The sequence below is a fragment of the Drosophila willistoni genome, assembly GCF_018902025.1.
Source record: "Drosophila willistoni isolate 14030-0811.24 chromosome 2R unlocalized genomic scaffold, UCI_dwil_1.1 Seg200, whole genome shotgun sequence".
Lineage (NCBI taxonomy): Eukaryota > Metazoa > Arthropoda > Insecta > Diptera > Drosophilidae > Drosophila > Drosophila willistoni.
This window is the reverse complement of record NW_025814051.1, coordinates 3827389-3845861: the sequence shown is the minus strand read 5'-3', so window position 1 is coordinate 3845861 and position 18473 is coordinate 3827389. Positions and strand designations below refer to the sequence as shown.

At 30.6% G+C, this 18473-nt stretch overlaps 3 protein-coding genes across 3 annotated transcripts; 2 read left to right on the top strand and 1 right to left on the bottom strand.

Moving 5' to 3' along the window:
- The first annotated feature begins 969 nt into the window (after positions 1-969).
- Positions 970-12623, top strand: LOC6641695 (galactosylgalactosylxylosylprotein 3-beta-glucuronosyltransferase S). The gene is made up of 5 exons (XM_002064436.4): positions 970-1863; positions 11121-11393; positions 11457-11719; positions 11782-12133; positions 12196-12623. Exons 1-5 carry the CDS (start codon positions 1527-1529, stop codon positions 12255-12257), a joined length of 1287 nt encoding a protein of 428 aa, XP_002064472.1. The 5' UTR covers positions 970-1526; the 3' UTR covers positions 12258-12623.
- A 1788-nt stretch (positions 12624-14411) lies between these two features.
- On the bottom strand, positions 14412-15014 carry LOC111518525. Its single transcript, XM_023175527.2, has 2 exons — positions 14894-15014; positions 14412-14840 (listed from the first exon to the last, which is right to left on the bottom strand). The coding sequence occupies exons 1-2, from the start codon at positions 14903-14905 to the stop codon at positions 14451-14453; spliced, it is 402 nt and encodes a 133-aa protein (XP_023031295.1). The 5' UTR covers positions 14906-15014; the 3' UTR covers positions 14412-14450.
- Positions 15015-17550: 2536 nt separating this feature from the next.
- LOC26528772 (C-type lectin 37Da) lies at positions 17551-18221 on the top strand. Its single transcript, XM_015178553.3, has 2 exons — positions 17551-17625; positions 17683-18221. The coding sequence occupies exons 1-2, from the start codon at positions 17592-17594 to the stop codon at positions 18141-18143; spliced, it is 495 nt and encodes a 164-aa protein (XP_015034039.2). The 5' UTR covers positions 17551-17591; the 3' UTR covers positions 18144-18221.
- Positions 18222-18473: the final 252 nt, after the last annotated feature.

The window sequence follows — 18473 nt, the reverse complement described above, 5'->3', positions numbered from 1 at the left end:
CTTAAAGGTTTAAAAAATTCACCAATGTTTAAAAGAAAACTTGGTATTTATCAGCAAAGGAATCAATATTGGACCCAAGTGGAGGATATTGAACAATTAATAGAAATATAAAATTTACCAACATTGCGCACAGTCTAGATTCTGGGTTTAATATTAATTAAAGACAAGCTCTAACCTTAATGAAGAGCTGAGAAAACGTTCTAATCTTTTTAAAGGGGAATTTTTTATTGAATAATAAGAAAACGAAACATACATTGGATTGCATTTTCTAGCCCAAAGTTTGACTAATGTAAAAAAAATATATCAAACAATAAAACTCGAAAATTGCCTGGACACATAATTGGCACATTACTTAATAAATGGTTGTTTTACAAAAACTAACTATATTTGACCACTGAAAACAGCATTTAAAACTAGTATTTCGTACTGTATCCACTATTTTCGATGACTGCCTAACATTTTCGGAAAAACGGACGGACAGACGTGCCTATTTGCTGATCAAGAATATATATACTTTATATGGTAGGAGACGCTTCCTTCTATGTGTTGCACACTTCTGACCAAAATTAATATACTCTTTTTTCAAGGGTATAACAAGTCGTTACGCTTGTATTTTTTCGTAAGAAGAGAATTTCTATCTACATGTACATAACTTTTTATCTACATATGTCTTACGTTATTCATAGAATGTTTACACTGCGTTTATTTATTTAATAGATGCTATTTAACGTATAAGTTATATGCATTTTAACAAAAAGCGTAAAACTTTATTACAAAAAAATGTCACACATTTAATACACATGTCACAATTGATGTAAAATGTAAAAATTGAAAGCAAATGGACTCTTTTTTTTGCATGTTCGCTGTTTCGTTCGATGTTTGAGTTCGAATGTTGTCCCTTGCAACATGTTCAACAGAGCCACTGGCTAAAAGAAATTCGTTGTTGTTTATTTTTTTCTAAAAATTTCAGTCAAACTCGTCGGAACAACAACAAAAGACACAAGTAGAAATAAAAAGCGGAAAACTGAAGCAAAAAAAATCACAACAAAATAAAAGCAGACAAAAACAAAGCTAAGCAAGCATTCAAATTTAGCTCATTAAATTTGATTGCGTTCTTCTTCTAATTTCGGTTCTCTATAAATTGTTCGTTTTAAATGATCGTCTAAAGAAAAGACACATTTAAGTGAAAAAATAAAAAGCAAAAACCGAACGAAAGCCGCGAAACGTCGATTGGCAATTTGCATAATTTTTTTGTGGGTTTTGGGGCACAGTGGTGATTGCTGCTTGCCAAATGAAATCGAAATTGTATAACAAAAAAAAGTAAATAGAAAAAATTGTGATAAACGGGGAGAGAAGTGTGGGAAAAGTGTCTACCAACAAATGGCCAAGGCGGCTGGGCGCTGGTTCACCCACCATAATCATCATCATCATCACTTGCCATGCCTAACCATTCTATTTGGTAGCATCCTTTTATCCCTCGAATCGGGGCCATAAACCGCGTCCCCTTTACCCCAATCAATTGCACAATGCCAAGTGCCCCCCATTATCAAGCTCTCGAGCCGCAAACTTCCGACGACGACGAGGATATCGAAAACTGTAAGGTTCCTGCTCTCGTATCGACACCCTGCGGTGGTGCAGCAACTCCTGCTGCAATGACCATGCCCCCACGCTGGTCTCGTCCTCGTCCCGTCTCATCTGTCTCATCGAGACGTCGTTGCTGGCTGCCGGTTATCTGTGTTGTGGGATTCTTTCTTGTCTTCTTCTATTTCACATTAAACAGCGAGAATCGTTTTACCCTTGGTCTGGGCAATGCGAATCTAGATGATTCCGAGGATGCTGTGTATGGAGCACATAATGGTCTAGGTGAGTCATTAGCAAGAGGAATGTCAAAAGAGACCAAGATCCGACCTTCAAAAGCTATACATGTATCCATTCTTGCCATATGTTGTGGACTTATCTAACTTTTCAGTGCCCTTTTCATGGGTGGCAGTTGCTTGCATTCTCATGACACTTGGAAAGTAAATTTTTTACGAGTGCTTTCACTTTTATTTTTTTCTTGTTTTTGTTTTGTTTTTGTTGTAGGCAATACTCTACACCATATGGGTTAGCTTTATAAGTTTAATATTAAACCCCAAATAAAAATATGATAGGTAAATTAATTTATTTCACCTTTTTTTTTTTGCTGATAGCTGATATCGGTAATCAAGTGCACTTGTTATCAAATTGGAATATCCATGGCCATATACCCGAACGTGGTATTCGTTCATGATTCATTTATTATTTCCTCCTAGACGTGAATACTGTATCCGTCTACATATGTGTGTGTGCGATAAGCTATCTTTTGTAATGGTGGATCTATGCCATATAAATCAGAGCTAAATGACTGGCAATAATATGTCCAACTCGTTAACTAGTTTTCTAAGATAGTTTTCTTTAAGTAATTGGAAAGAAATAAACCAACTTTAAAGAGTATTAAAACCTAAAACCGTTTTAAGTTTACAAGTTTATTTTTGTAAATCAGCAAATGCAACAAGGAAGTTAATCTGCGATAAGAAATTAAATTATCTTAGGTGTAAGCAAACTTCTTATCAGTTTATATTTTTTGTATACTGTTTTCAAGGAGTTAAGGCTGTATTTTATAGGTTAATTGTTTGTTTATTCTTCGATTATTTTCACGCTGAAACACATGCACATGAAACACATAAGACTTATCCGATCGTCAGGATATGTTCATCTCGTTAGAGCTGCAAGTTGAACCAGAACATTTTAAACAAGAACTTGTTATTTTGTTTTACAGCGTAAAACGGGATTATAAAACAGTGGATTTTGTTTACAAGCGTGTAAAATTTGTAAATTTCAATATTTTCAAAAAATCAAAAAATGAAGTCATAGCTATAGTTGCAGAAACTAAAATGTGTTGTGTCATTTTGAGATCAGACTAGATGGGAGTACTTTTTACCAATGACCAGCTCCCCTCAAAAAACTTTCAGTATGTCAAAACATAGAACTCGCGAAATTTAATTTGGGAGTAAAAAATATTTAAAGTTCAAACTTGTAAACGATTTTCAAAAAAAAAACCTTTAAAAAAACCGTTTACACTGACTTAAGTGTAAAAAATAATATAATACTTTGTTAGTCCTCATAAATATTTGTATAATAATAATACTCAAGTTTAGTTAATCACTATTAATTATTGTTAAACATTGTATCGTAAAAAAAGTATACAGATTTATATAACTAATTTAGAAACATTTCAATAAACACATTTTAAATCTTAAAACAGCAAACTAAAAATTGCAACTAATAAATTGGTTAACTACATATGTAAATTTGTATTACATACGGTCAAAATGATTTAGTAAAATGAAAATAATAAATAAAAAATGTTCTTGTTAATCTTTTTTGACTTTATTACGTAAACATTTTTTTGTTTGTTTAATTTTTGTCATAAAGTTTAAGTGTATTTCAAGAAGATAAATGATCAATTTAATTAATGAAATTATAAAACATTAAAATGTATACTTACTTAGGTCATCAAACAAAAACATAAATTTATGGATAATAAATTTTTAATAATAGATTTGAATTTTACGCCTAATGCGGCCAAATCATTTGAATAATTGTGAACAAACAAATTTATTAGGGAATAAATGTATCGTGACAGTTGCCTGCCTCATAAATGTGACCTTCTCTATCAATTATCACAATCTGAGAAATTTGTGTGTTAATAGGTTTCAAACTCAGAAGGTCATATCAAATAAGCGAGCGATAAATTAAATGATTCTTTATACATCTTTTTAATCTTTTGTGATAGTTTCTAGGGTGGTCGACCTGGCCCAAACGAACAGACTTACTAACCTGCAACTATTCATCATTCCTCTTTTACTCATTCTCTATCTCTCTCTCTCTATGTTACGAGGCTTTTGTGGCACTTGTCGACACCTTTCCTTCCATTCCCCAGATGGCAAATGTGGCTCTTGGTGGGCGAAATGGTTTAGCTGTTTCCTCTAATCACATGGCTTGGTGTCATATATGTACATATATATATAGTGTAACTTTTCGTGTCGTCTATATATGTATGTACCATATAGACATATTTGTGGTTTACTGTATTTTATTATTTAACCGTAATTGGTTTAATTTGTTGAGCATTGTCATTTTTGTTTTTGCTGTTTTTTTATTTTGTTTATTGATGAATAGGTATATTGCGTTTTTATGGCCCACAAAAACATTTCCAGATCCAGGAGGTAAAGAGAAGGTCACTTTTTACGCTTCTATGGGTATTTACAATTTTTTATTCATTAGCTAATTTAGTGCACAGCGACTTGTCGAGGGCGGGGTTAGATTATATCTATTGATTTGTTAGTGACACGGACACAGTTTAAGACATGGATACGGTCATGGACACAGTTGACACGAGAACACTCACACGGTAATTTTATTTACACTCACACGGTAATTTTATTTACAGTTTAAGTTCTGTGCAATTATACAAATTTATGTATATATATAGCAACGACAAATTATTATTATTCTTAAGTATACGATTCAATTCTGTTCTGTTTTCTAAAAATATTCTTAAAAATCAATTGGTTTCGGAATACTTTTTAGAAGTTTAAGCTCACTGGAAATGGAAGTGAGAATAGGTTTCATAATATAAAATGATCTAAAAATTAAATTGATTATTTTCCCACACTGAATTTTATAAAATCGTACATAAAATTCTTTTTCAAATTCTTTTTTTGTTTAAAATACTCATAAATTCGATCCTTTTTAATCATAAATGAATATTTTCAAAGGAAAAAATTTTAACTCGTGATGAACTGAGCCCTTCTTTTTAATCAGTTTTGACGCCTTGTTGATTCCCTTTTTTAAACATATACCACACTCTTTTGTGGTTATGATTTTTAATAATTTTTTTGAAACTCCGATTTGTTTATTCGAAAATGCAAAGTAATATTTAAGTTTCTTTAATATAGTTTAATCAATTTTTACATTTTTAACACATTGGAGAGTCATATTCGGATCATCTTCTCAAGTCTTGATATAATTATTTTTAATCAGCCAACTGCTTGGTTTAAAATACAAGTATTAAGTTGATCTCTATTAAATCAGTTTTAAATAATTTAATTTCTTAATAAAAATATATTACTTTTTAAATTTGAAAACCATTTTTTGTTAACCATCTCGAAAAGATAAAAACTAGTACGATTTTTATAAATGAAAAAAGCGAATACATAGATTAATATATTTCTCTGTATAACATCGTGAATTTTTCCTACCACAATGTGCCAAAGTTTATTGACTTTTCAACCAAATACTTAGCTTTAGGTTCAGAAGCGTTAATAAAAATTGTATTATCGCTTCTTATCGCCTTTAGTAGCCTTTCTTACAAAGACTATTACCCAAAATTATAGAATGCGCAAAAGTGCCACACTTATGTTTTTATATACCCTGCAGTTGGAGGTTGAAATGGTTTTAAACACAAATGTTAAGCAATATTGTTCTTGAATTTTATGATGTCATGCATAAATCCCATGAGTCAGTTTTGTTTCCGTTTATCTTTTGAGATAAGCTTAAGTTTTCGACACTTTGGAATTCATCTTTAAAGATTCACAGAATTCTGTGCATGAATTGAGAAAATTGTTTTTTTTTTGTTTTTTTATGATAAGCTTAAAAAAGAGAAATGATACCCCTTTTTCTGTTTTGAAAGCCCTTGAATTCCGGATATTGGATGGGGATTCGTATTTGAAGTTCATTAACCTCTTTAACTTATACTTTTGCTGTGCAATCAAAACTTTCTTTGATTATTGCAATAACTTTTGAAGCTGAGTCATTTAAAATCTCTCACTGTAAATACAGTGAAACCTTGATACAACAAATCTGAGGAGACTGACAAAGTTTCTTTGAAATCTAGAATATATATATTTTAAAAGAATTTACATAAAATTCATTTTATTTGACTTTTCTTTATAACTTATTGTTAGTTAATTATATTAAGGTTTTACTGTATTATATTTCTTAATTGCACCGGTTTCCGTTTATTATTGCAGCTTGTTTTGTTTTCTAGAAAAAAGTTGTTTGTTGTTTTCTGCCTAAACGTCTAGTTGGCTATTTTTTGATTGCAAAAATAACAGTCAATTATTTAAACAAAAAAAAAAGTGCCAAACTCAAGATATGCCGTTTGGAAGTTTGCTTTTATCATCGGGGGAGATTGAATACCATATAGTAGACATATATTCTCTCATACTTTTGTTATTTGCACTTTAATCATGCGGTTTTAGACATTTTTTTCAATTGCGCGTGTCGAGTGCATTTCAAATGGCCATTGAGTGTATTTTAGCTATTGCAATTGCACATCGGTATTTATTATTCTCAAAGCATTTTCCGACACGCCACAGTTAAAGGCAGCAAAGCAGCAAATTTTTCTAAACATGTAAATATTTAGAATTTCCAAATGAAAAACAAGCAAAGAAATTTTGTAAATTAGATCGAAATGGGGACTTCCAGATACCCTAGGCAACTTTACTTTAATATTAAGATAATATAATCTATGATCTATTATCATTTGCCCTTCAGCTCTTCAGATTGTAGAAAAGGAGTATCAAATGCATTCTAAAATAAATGATAATGTCTAAAACTTTTGATGTGGAAATTATAGTAGCTATTTAATTTTAGTTGGTTTGAATGACTAGCAAAAACTAAAACAATAATGTATCAAATAAGTCGAAAATGTTTATTATTAATAGCCATAAATAAAAGAAAATTGTTATGTTTGATTGTTTGCTAGACAACTTGTTTAAGACTCTTAAACACGAATGTTCCCATATAAAGATATTAAAAAATTTAGTACTTGGTAATTAACTATAAACAGTAGCGTCAAAATGTCAATTAAAAATCTGCAATTCATTTTCTTTATTCTAGTTTTCGATTCATACAGCTGAATAGATTAGGTAGTATGTATGTTTCTATTTCACACCGTTACCTAGAATTAATGTTCATGTTAACAATCAGTTTAATTACGGACTAGGACTAATTTGGTGAACTAAAAGAACACGGTACCTAAGTAATGACAACTTTATTTTTCAGAAAGGAAACTTTGATTGCGGTTTAATAATTGTTGGGGAAGGTTTTAGCAGGTTTGTCACGTTTAGTTTCTATTTGGAAAAAACTTATTCCAAATTACTGATTTTAAATATTTTTCTGTTACATTTCTAATATGGTGAGAATAATTCTAACTATTAGTGAATAATTGCGTTCCAACTAGCATTGAAAGATAGTTTAATACTTAAATAAATATAAATCGCGTCAACCCTGTAAGCTGAAAGACTAGGCAAAACAAAAGGGTTTAGAAATTTGTTTCGAAAACTCAGAATGGAATTGATTTTGACGTCTCGCAAACAGAACTGAAGAATTTTAAGTTTAAATTTTAAAAAACTTATTTAGGAAATTTAAAAATCTTTATATATTCTTTTTTTTTATGTTAAAATTGATATTCTTTTTATTATACTGAATTCAGTAAAAATTTAAAAAAAATATCTATTCCACTAAAAATTTCAGAAATTCATCTGCTTATTCTTCTTAACCTTAAATATTTCTAGCCAAAAAGTAAAGGGTCATCAAAGGAAAGCCTGTATTTTGTACACCTTCATCAAAAATCGAATAGGAATATGATTAGTTAAACTGAATGCACTGGATTTTCCCATATGTAACTTTTGATAAAGTTTATCACATTCTTCCGGCATATTTCAATACATTTCAATGTAGACTTGAAAAAATTTGAAGTGAAAAAACCCTTAATAGTTCATACTTATCATTATTACTAAGAGGGAAGGTGGCACACTTGAAATAACGTGGCAATAAAGTCTAAATTTGAGATCTTAGGTACATACAAACCGCCTTTACTCGTCTGCAATCAATATATCAATAAAGCAATTTGTTATCAGTTATTGTGATATTGATTGTGACGGTTGTGTCAGAAAATTATTAATATTTAATTTTCAATTTTTCGTTAATCAATTCCTTAGTGAATGAATATTTATTAATGTTGCATAATAGTAAAATACTTACTTATTAGTTCTAATCTCTTATGCTAAGGGAGAGACTTCTTGCAATGGTAGTTAAATCTATAATGATATAAAACAAATCGTAGATGTACAAATACGTGACTAATAAAGCGAAATGTCAAGTACTTGGCATGAGTGTGGGGATTTCTCAATATTCCTTAATTAGCTGAGGCGGCCACAAACGTTTATTAACGCTCAGATATGACATGAATTTATGATAAAAATATAAAAATCATTTGTCTATCTTTTGAGTGGGCGAGATACCAAAGGGCAAATTACTGTCACACGGGCCAGACACATTGGGTTTATCTAGGAACCACAATTTTCATTGTGTCACAATGGCAAATATTTTATTTGTTTGATGAATAACCAACCAACCAACCAGCCCATCAAAACATATGGCATTGGGGCGAGCACGTTTTATTGCCATTAATCAAATATTGATATATTACTTAGGTTTTTGGCTTCTCCACTGAGGCGGTGCAAGGAATTTGCATTTGGGGTTTTCCCATGTCAATATTTAATTACTTCTAAGGGAATTTCGACCTCCAAGGGTTCCAGTAATAACTACAATAAAAAGAAAATTATATGCATTATTTGAAATTTTGGGCACACGTGAAAGTTATCGGCACTAATAGATCTTGATTTTTGTGTGTAGAATGGTTTTAATGCTTCTTTGCGTGCTTTTTATTTGGCTGGTCATCCTGGTACCCCTTTTCGTAGTTGTTGGTAAATTTATTATGAGGTGCTTTAATGGCTTTTATATGCTTCTTTCATTAGAATCAGCGCACGCGTTTATGGCAACTTTTTTTTTTAACACACATTAATGTCAGAGTTAATTTATATATAAGTTATAGTAAATTAAGGGCATACAGTTAGGTAATCAACTTTTTCTTTTGTCCACATCACTTTGGTAGACATGCAAACATACATATGTATACACACTTATGGTCAATATAATAAAAACATAAACAAGCCTTCCATTTGGCGTGTAATCATTCGTATTTGTGGTAAAATTAGCATATGAATCCTTTTCTATTTTCATTATATGAATAAATGAATTCAATCGCCGTAAAGTCTTTAAGGTTTTAATAGTTAGGGAAAAACAATTTGAAATTGGGTCAAAGATTTGCTTCAACTGAAGCAGATTGTAATGTGCCACACAAGAAGCGCAAGTCCAATAAATTTTTGAATTGTTTTTATGGTTTTTCGAAAATCTGGATCTGGTGTTGGTAGAGGTCAGTATCGACTTCAGAATGCAAATGGTCCGATTACACTACAGGAATATATTGAAAACAATATGCTTACGTATCGTATGCATTCGTTTCGTATTAAGCTTTGCGATGAGCCTTTCGATAAAAAAAGATTCCCCAGCATTTAAGGATACCTTTATCAGCAATGATGACTGAGGGAATTACATAAATCCTTTAGTAAATCTTCGAAATGAGTTAGTGAAATAAATAATTTAATAATTGATAAGGTAACATCTTTACAAATATATAACTGTCTAGATATAAGACCGAATGGCAATAAGAATATTTCGTAAAGAAAATGAAAGATATACAGGATAGTGTTTGAGAAATTCGAATTACTGCATTATCTACGTGAATTAATTTAAATTCACTGTTCTTACTTATTATATGATATAAGAATCTTCATTAAAAAACTTGATCCACGTTGTTAATTAAGAATGTTTATATGAAAAAAAAAAAAAATTTACATGTTTTTCAACAATTTGTAGATAATGTTGAATTCATTGATGTAAAAACCAAGAAAGCTTCTGTCAAATTTTCTTCACATTTTATTGTTTTGATTATAATTGAAAAAAAAATATTTAATTGAGATAAAAGTTTCGAAATGCAAAGTTTTCTTAGAATTTAATCAACTAAAAGAACCAATATTAATTTAGATATTTAAAAACTTTTTTAAGCAAACCCAAACTTATCAATACTTATTTAATTGAGATATTGTGGAGAAAAACAACTATAAATAATTATTTGACTATTTCAAACTCTTTAAATTTAGAGTATTATTTATTGAAAAGTAAACAAAATTTTCAAATTTCAGTTTTTGCATTTTCGAGGTCTATTGTATTTTCATTTTATTTATAATTTTTGCTAGATTTTCTTTGGTTTTGTTAACTTTAGCTATTTTTGTTTATAGTTCAATGCAAAAACAAAATTCTTTCTCTAAGAAATTGCCATCATGATGAGTACTTAAGATTATATGTATACAAAAGTTTATTTAGGTCTTTAGATCTTTTCGTATCCATGACCTTATATTCTATTTATACTTTATGTGTGTTAGGCGAAATAAAAGTTTTGAATTGTCTGTAATTTATTATATATTCAACATTTACGAAAATAAGCTCTATAGAATGTGAATGAGAGACTTTAAACTTTTAAAAAGGGCTATTCTGTTTATTTCATGTAGAATAAAATTAGCACTATATATAGTTTCACTTAATGACTTTTATAGTGCGGAATTGAAGTACTTCGAGAATCTTAAACACGTTAAATGATAACAATCACTTAAAAATCTGTATTTAATGCGAAAAAACAAACAGATTCACGATAATTATCAAGACACTTAAACACGCACCAAATAATATTTATAGAATGTATGTAAATGAGGTCAATAAGGCTAAACTGAACATTATTCTATTAAGTATTATAGAATTTATAAATAAAGCAAGATCTATTATACATATATATACTACATATATGTATGTATACAATCTACTGTAGTATCTGTAAACTTAGGTACACAACGAAATCTCAAAGGTCAAAGCAAATTGCCCTCAAGTGTCTGGCCATTAGGCGTTAACTTTCAGTCCACATGCAAAGCAATTAGACAAATTATAAATATAGCGAAAAAAAGCACTCACACACGCGTGAATAAGTATACAATAAATGTAATAACAAATTGTATAACCCAAAATAGAAGGTGCTAAAGAGAAAACTCTTAATAACAAAATGTTTGTGCTAATTTGTTAGTAACTTAAAAAAAAAAACAATTTTAATAATAAACAAATTATTTGATTTTTTATTTCAGATAGTACAAATTCACATGCAATCAACGAATCTCTGCACATTTGTAGCGAAAGTCATGAGGATCGACGTGTCTATATGCAAGATAAGCCGCGTAACGCATACGCCCAGTTGCCTGTGATCTATTTTGTTACTCCCACATATCCAAGACGCGAACAGATACCAGAATTGACACGTCTGGCTCATACCTTACTCCATGTTCCACACATACATTGGCTGGTGGCCAATGATCATGAGAGATGCGATACGTTTATCGACATATTACTAAATCGTTTTGGTGCGTCCATATTAATTGAAATAGTTTAATGGAATATAAATTGTAATTTGTACATATTTGTAGGCATTCCCTTTACCCATATGGCAAGTCCGATGCCTAGTAAATTTCGTGGTTCCAAACCAGCGCCAAGGGGCGTAGCCAATCGTAGAGCTGTCCTTCAATGGATAAGACAAAATAATCTAACAAATGGCATTCTGTACTTTGGTGACGATGACAATACCTATGATTTGCGTCTATTCGATGAGATAAGACCCACACAGCGGGTATCCATGTTTCCAGTGGGTCTAATAGCTGACTATGCTGTGAGTGGACCAGTGGTGCGTCAGGTAAGTGTTTTTCAATTTTCAAACGAAATAAATTTCTGCTAATCTTTCGTTTTTTTGTTTAGGGTAAAGTTGTTGCTTTCCTCGACTCTTGGATTGCCGGACGTCGTTGGCCTGTAGATATGGCTGGATTTGCTGTGAATTTGAATTATATGTCACAGTATCCCAATGTGAATATGCCCTATAAACCGGGCTATGAGGAGGATCTATTTCTGCGTAGCATCAATTTGCATATCGATCAAATTGAGCCACGTGGCAATAATTGTACTGAAATTCTAGTCTGGCATACACAAACTAAGAACAAAAAGGCTCCCGTTGTCCGTTTAGAAGCTAAATATATGGATGGCCGTTCCAATTTGGGTGCTTTATTTAGGGCATTGAAAGTAATGGGTGTGGCCAGTGCCTCAGATAATGAAGGTGAATTACATGCAAATTGATAATGTAGAAAAACACCTTTACAAATTTCATATATTTTTCAGGTCCCATTGCACTGATCAGTAAGAATGGCAAAGAGAAGTCGCACTCGTTGATTCTGAGCTGAGTCCTTACAGTCCTTAGATTTAAAATAAAAATGCAACAGAGAAAATACTCATAGACTATATATAAATATATATTTATCTACTAAACTCTCGAATCGGCTGCTGTTTGCTGCTATTAATATATAAAAGTTATCTTGACATAGCTTACAATTGTTTGACAAAAACTAAAAAAAACTGCACAATTTCAATTTTATTTTAGTTTTCTCCTATTATTTCCCTTCTCATATTGTTACTGATAAACACAGAAAAACAAAACAAACAAAATTAATTAATTAATAATGTTAAATAGTTTTAATCTAATTTTATTCCCATTTGTGATATGGTAACTTTTGTTTATCAAAAATCTCTCATGTCCTTAGTTTAAAAACAAAAAAACAAAAAAGCCAGCAAAACTTACAACTTTTAATTAAATAAAGACAACTGTAATTGACAGGCTTAAAATAAAAATTCAGTAGGTTGTATATGAAAGGAAAAGCTTCAAAAGTTATATATCTACATTATGTTTGTGCTATGTTCTCTCTTTCGAATTGCTCATTATTGAAACAATGAAAAGTTCAACTTTTTCACGCATCATTTGACGATTACATGTTACATATCATCCACATTGATTTCAATTTAATTTAGTTTAACATTTCATTTTGTTTTTCCTTTTCATTGAGGAGAGAGAGAGAGTTGTAATAAATAAATCAGGGAACATTTCGGGTAAGGCAAGCGTTTCAATAATGAGCCAATACGAATTCAATAATGACATAGATTTAGTTTTAACTAGAGTAACAACAACAATATTTTTAATAGCCTTTAATGCATGTGTGTACTAAACTAATAATAAACTTTTAAAATTATCACGTAAAGACAAAGAAAACCAAATCAAATAAATGCTAGTTTTTTAAAGCTTTCTTCAAACTGATTTCAAAATGTTTTCTTATTCTTATGAAAAATTTATAGAATTTGGTAAAAAAAAAGGAAATGGATATCTTATTTATATAAAATACAGTTAAATTTTTAAAGACCAAAATAAAAAGTTATTAATAAACTCTCTACTTTTTGAATGCTTAAACCAGTTAATGTTTTGTCGATTTTTAGGAACTATTTACCTTTACTTCCTTCTGAAATAAATAAAATTTAAAACTGGCTTAAACGATGGGGCTTGATACAAAAGAAGGGATTACCTTTCAAGATTTCCACACAGTTGTGGATTGGCTGTGCTAGGATCCTCAAGCTATCAGAGCTCTAGTAAACAATGTATGCTCACTGAAGAATTGATTCAATGTTCATTCATTAGAAAAATAAAGTAAATTGACAAAAATTTAATACAATTGAAATGCGCTTTCAACGGAACGACTTGATACAAAATAAAGGATTACTTTTTAAGATTTGCGAATCTGTAACATTGCCAAATTTGAACCCAAAATCTCATTTTAATGCTTTTAAATTCGATTTTCAATCTCAAATGTAAATCACTCCAATTATCCAGTTATATTTTTAAGCAACACGAAAAAAATGCCAAAGTATTGCAATAAACCTTAGTCAATTTTCAGAGAATTTGAAAAATTCATGTCCTTATTTTCAAGTAAGAATAATATCCTCCTATCTGCTTTAAAATAGGAAACGGGAAATAATTTTTTTTGCCTACTTCCTAAAAAAATATAATTAAAAAACCCCAAAACCGGATCGAAACTAAACTGTTTACATATCGAAATGTTTGACTCTAATTTAAAATGCGCTAATTATTTGAAATATAACTTTTTGAATCGCTTAGAACTTGGCTAATTTATAAAAAAAAATATGAACATTACTTTTTGGAATCGTTTTCGACCGATTTCGATTTATGTTCTGACTTTCATATTGGGAAGTGACATTGGAAAGTGACATTATGGATCCGAAATCTTGGGGTTATTGGATTGCTGAGTTAATCCGTCACTGATCCTGTAAAAACAAAAATATATTGATTGTAATAAATATCTCACTAAATCTAACCTTGAGCGAAAATTTCTTATTTAACTCCAAGTAGGAAAGTTCCATCTAGTTTGTGATTAGTTATGATTTTAGTATAAAATCCTTTGATTGACCATGAATATATATATATATTCATTCTTTTTTGTGATTGTTCTATATACTAAGTCTATTTTAGTTCTAATACAGATACAAACCTTTCATTTTATTCTTTTATTCCATATAATCACCATAACATTGTTTTAATTTAACATATTTTTAGATTGTGGAATGTGTTTTCCTGTAGAATGTTTCCACTTGCCATTAAGTCCTCTGCACCTTATCAAAGGAACTTTTTGTGAAAGTTTTCGCTGTATTTGACAACGACATCTTGGCATACGAAAAGATGTGAAACGTGTAGAGTGTCCTCGAGTAAGTGAAGGTTTTCTTCCGAAGGGATTGCCTCTATCTTTTATGCCGACATCAATGGATAAATCAGATATAATCGATGGACTTAAGGGACAGCAATAGAAATGCGGCTTTGTAGAGGATCCATTAGGAAATCTTTCAAAATCAAATTTATCCTCAAATATATCATAATTGGTGTCCAGGGCAACATTCTTACCAGGATCTTTCAATACTACTTGCTGATCCTAAAAAGGTTTGGTGTTTAAAAGTTTTGTTAAATCTCTGCTGGAAAACTTACCAAATCCTTCATTGTTAAGTAATATGTATTGAAGCTAAGTTGTTTAGTATTTTCTGTGTTTCAGCATATGACTTAAAAATCTTGAAATTCTTGTTTCACTTTCCTATTCAATTAAGTATGAGAAAAAAATCAGCTCATATGGGATATAGGATAACATGACAGAAATCTCACAATAATCATGAATCACTTGCCTTTACACTCTCCAGGGAGTGGGCTTATGTATTTTAACAAGTTAATTTTACTATATTTAGCGGCTTCAGTGCGAACAAACAAATTACGTGACATTTCCACAAAGAGCAATTTAGGCGGGGCAGGATGAGGGATACCATCGAATCAACAGCAACTACATCAGGACAATAATCAAGCGCTAATCAATGCCTATGCAGTCACGAACAACAACTAAATTGAAATTTGACTATTGATTGAGCTAACAGCCAAACACTGACAACAACAACAACAGCAAGAACAACAACAATAGTTTTGGTTAAATTATTATTACTAATGCGCAATTCGATGACTTGACCGCAGCCAGTTAATGATGAAAGGGATAACGATTTGCCATAAGTGCCACAGCAAACGAGGAGTGACTAAGAAGTTTGTTGTGAAAAGGTGTGCTATTTATTATTAGGAAAAGACATTTTGGGAATGCTTTAGTTGCCCTTCCCTGTCCCATTTCACAGCGTTTAATTTTACACTTTTTTTAAGGGAATTTACATGATTATTATCTAATTTTTAGTTTTCAATAATTTCTTTTATTCAACTCATTCAAGGATTAAAGATTTGAAAAAGAAGCTCTATTCAAATCAAAATATTTTAAAAATAATTAAGTCAAAAAATTTAACATAAGCATAAACTAAATAGTCTCAGCTCATTTAAAACTTTAAAGACGTTTTTCTTAAATGTTTGTTATTTTTTGGCTTTTGAATATTCGAAAAGGAATCGTTTTGGCAAAAAAATAAATTGTACAACAAAATTAAACAAAAATTTTAAGAATAGGTTTTACATAACGTCACACAGACAAATTCAAGTGTTTTTAAAAAAAAATGTTAATACGCTTTTAAACTGTTTTTAAATTTTAGAGAAAAGACGTTTCCGACCCAACGAACTATACATTTTCTTGATCAGCCTCTCCCCAAATCGATACAGACAAGTTTTTATTGACCAAGCGAGATCAAGTTTGATAATTCATTGAATCGAACCGATGTAACCACCGATTAAAAAAATTGCTTTATTTATTATCTTAGTAAAAATATATAAAAGTCTTCTAAAACGTACTACAAGGGCGTAGCCAAAGTTAACTTCTTTCTCGTGTTTAGCTAACTTTACGTAAACCCCTCGATTATTTTGGCATGCGTGTAATCAGCTCGACAGTCAATTATATAGAATTCTCACTTAAATGGAAATTTGACCTGTGCGTGTATACAAAAGTACTTACTTATTTACATGTGTGCTATGTGCGTGTTCTTGGGGGAGGAGGAGGTGTATGTAGGTGTGTGACTCTGGTGTTCCTCTCTTTTTTAAATAGAAAAATAATTTATACATACATTGTACATTGTATATATACAATTTATATACATATACTTACACATACTAATGCATCCATTGAAGACGGTCAATGCTATACACACACAATAGACACTAAGTTTGGGGCAAAAAAAGATTTTAAGGAATGGCAAATAGTTAAGCATTACAAAATAGACAATTTCTTCCCAAGATCTCTAGCCTCTATGCCAGTTTTTATTAATAATAATAATACTATAATAATTTAAGGAAATGAATAAGACGCTGGGGTAATCGTTAGCAACTAAATAGAATGTAATTCAATAATTGCAGAAGACAGCAATTGATAAAATGAGATAAACGTGTTTGTATTTAAATGAAATAGCCGACATATGCAGCAAAAACGAATATTTCTTATAGAATTCACCTAATCGAATAATTTGTAATTTTAAAGCATACTTTTCAGCGCAATACTCTTGCACACAACATAATCAATGCTTAATTTTGAATTTAAACTGTTTGTTTGTTTCCTAGTAGAAAGGTGAGGCCAATTTTTTGTTTTTGACTAAGTGCCAGCCAGTTTATTAACTATTATGTATTGTTGATATATTAATAATAATGATTATGTATTAATAAAAACCACAAATTCTAAAGAGTAGTTGCAATTTTTGGAGAATTTATCTGGGAGAGGTTTAAAGGTTTTTCTTAGGATCCGAAATGAACATTTTTTTCCATATTTTCTATTGTACAATTATAAAAAGTAGAAAAAAGAAATACAGCAAATGCAATTCCAATAGAGCACATACAAAAAAAAAAAAACAAAATAATATCATATACGTAACATAGGACGATATAAGTATTTCTTATTCATCTGTAACAAGAGAGAGAATTTGAATTGTGCAAATATGTTGGCCAATATAAGTCAAATGTAAAAGCATTTACTACATTCTGACTATAAAACTAAAACTTGCTCACTTTTCAGGTTTATATATGTTTACATGTAATCAAAATTATTAGCGCCAATAATGCTAGTAAAGTAAATTGTATCACATGTTACATCCTACCTTATCTTATAGATTCTTCTATATTGCAATATGATTGCTAGCTTTTCTATATAAACGACTGGATGGAATGAAAGTCATACAGTGTAACTGAAATGTTTCAAACAATCGTTTTTCTCAGTTTGCTTGTCATTTCGATGACTTACAAAATTAGTCCGCTTATTAAAAGTGGTAAGATCAACTAATTAATGATTTACTTTCAACATAAATTCACAATGAAAATTACAGGTCTGCCAGGTTTTACGGATATCACAACAGCACCTTTCATCAAAATTGGAGAAGGTTATTATTACATTGAGTCTAACGGGAAGAAGAACTGGTTTGATGCCTATGCAGCTTGTCGTTTAATTGGCTCAGAGCTTATAACGATTGACACAATTGAAGAATGGAACTTGGTCAACAAGTATCTCAGGGACATAAAAATTGACGATGCAACCTACTGGACATCTGGGACGGACTTAACCAATACAGGAAAGCATGTCTGGTTCTCAAATGGTCTGAACATTAACCTGGATGAGATTTGGTTTCCAGGTGAACCGAATAATGATAAGGGTGTTGAGCACTGTGATGAAATGTGCTTTACCAGTAAAGGTTCTCAAGCTTTATTTAATGATAAAAATTGCTCAACCAAAAACAGATACATTTGTGATACACCTTCGCCCAAAACAGCTTCGTTTCTAGTGTGGTAATAGTTTTAAGCGTTAAAACTGCATTATAATTCAAAGCTAATGCTTTTTTCATAACTCTTTTCCGTGTTAAATATTTGGCCAACCATATTAAATGATTAATCTTATCTTGCATAAATTGAAAGATGAAAAATAAAGTAAAAACAATTGGTTCAATTAATGTCAACATAAAGGCTTAGTGCTATATAGTTTAATACAAAAGTTTTTTTTAAATAAAGTAAAAACGTTCGTACGACCAACTTTCGTATACACAGTAGCACCCGTTTTGAGCACATTGATGAGGTGTGTATTTAATGAAGCAAATTAATTTTATAACACAATATAAATTCTAAA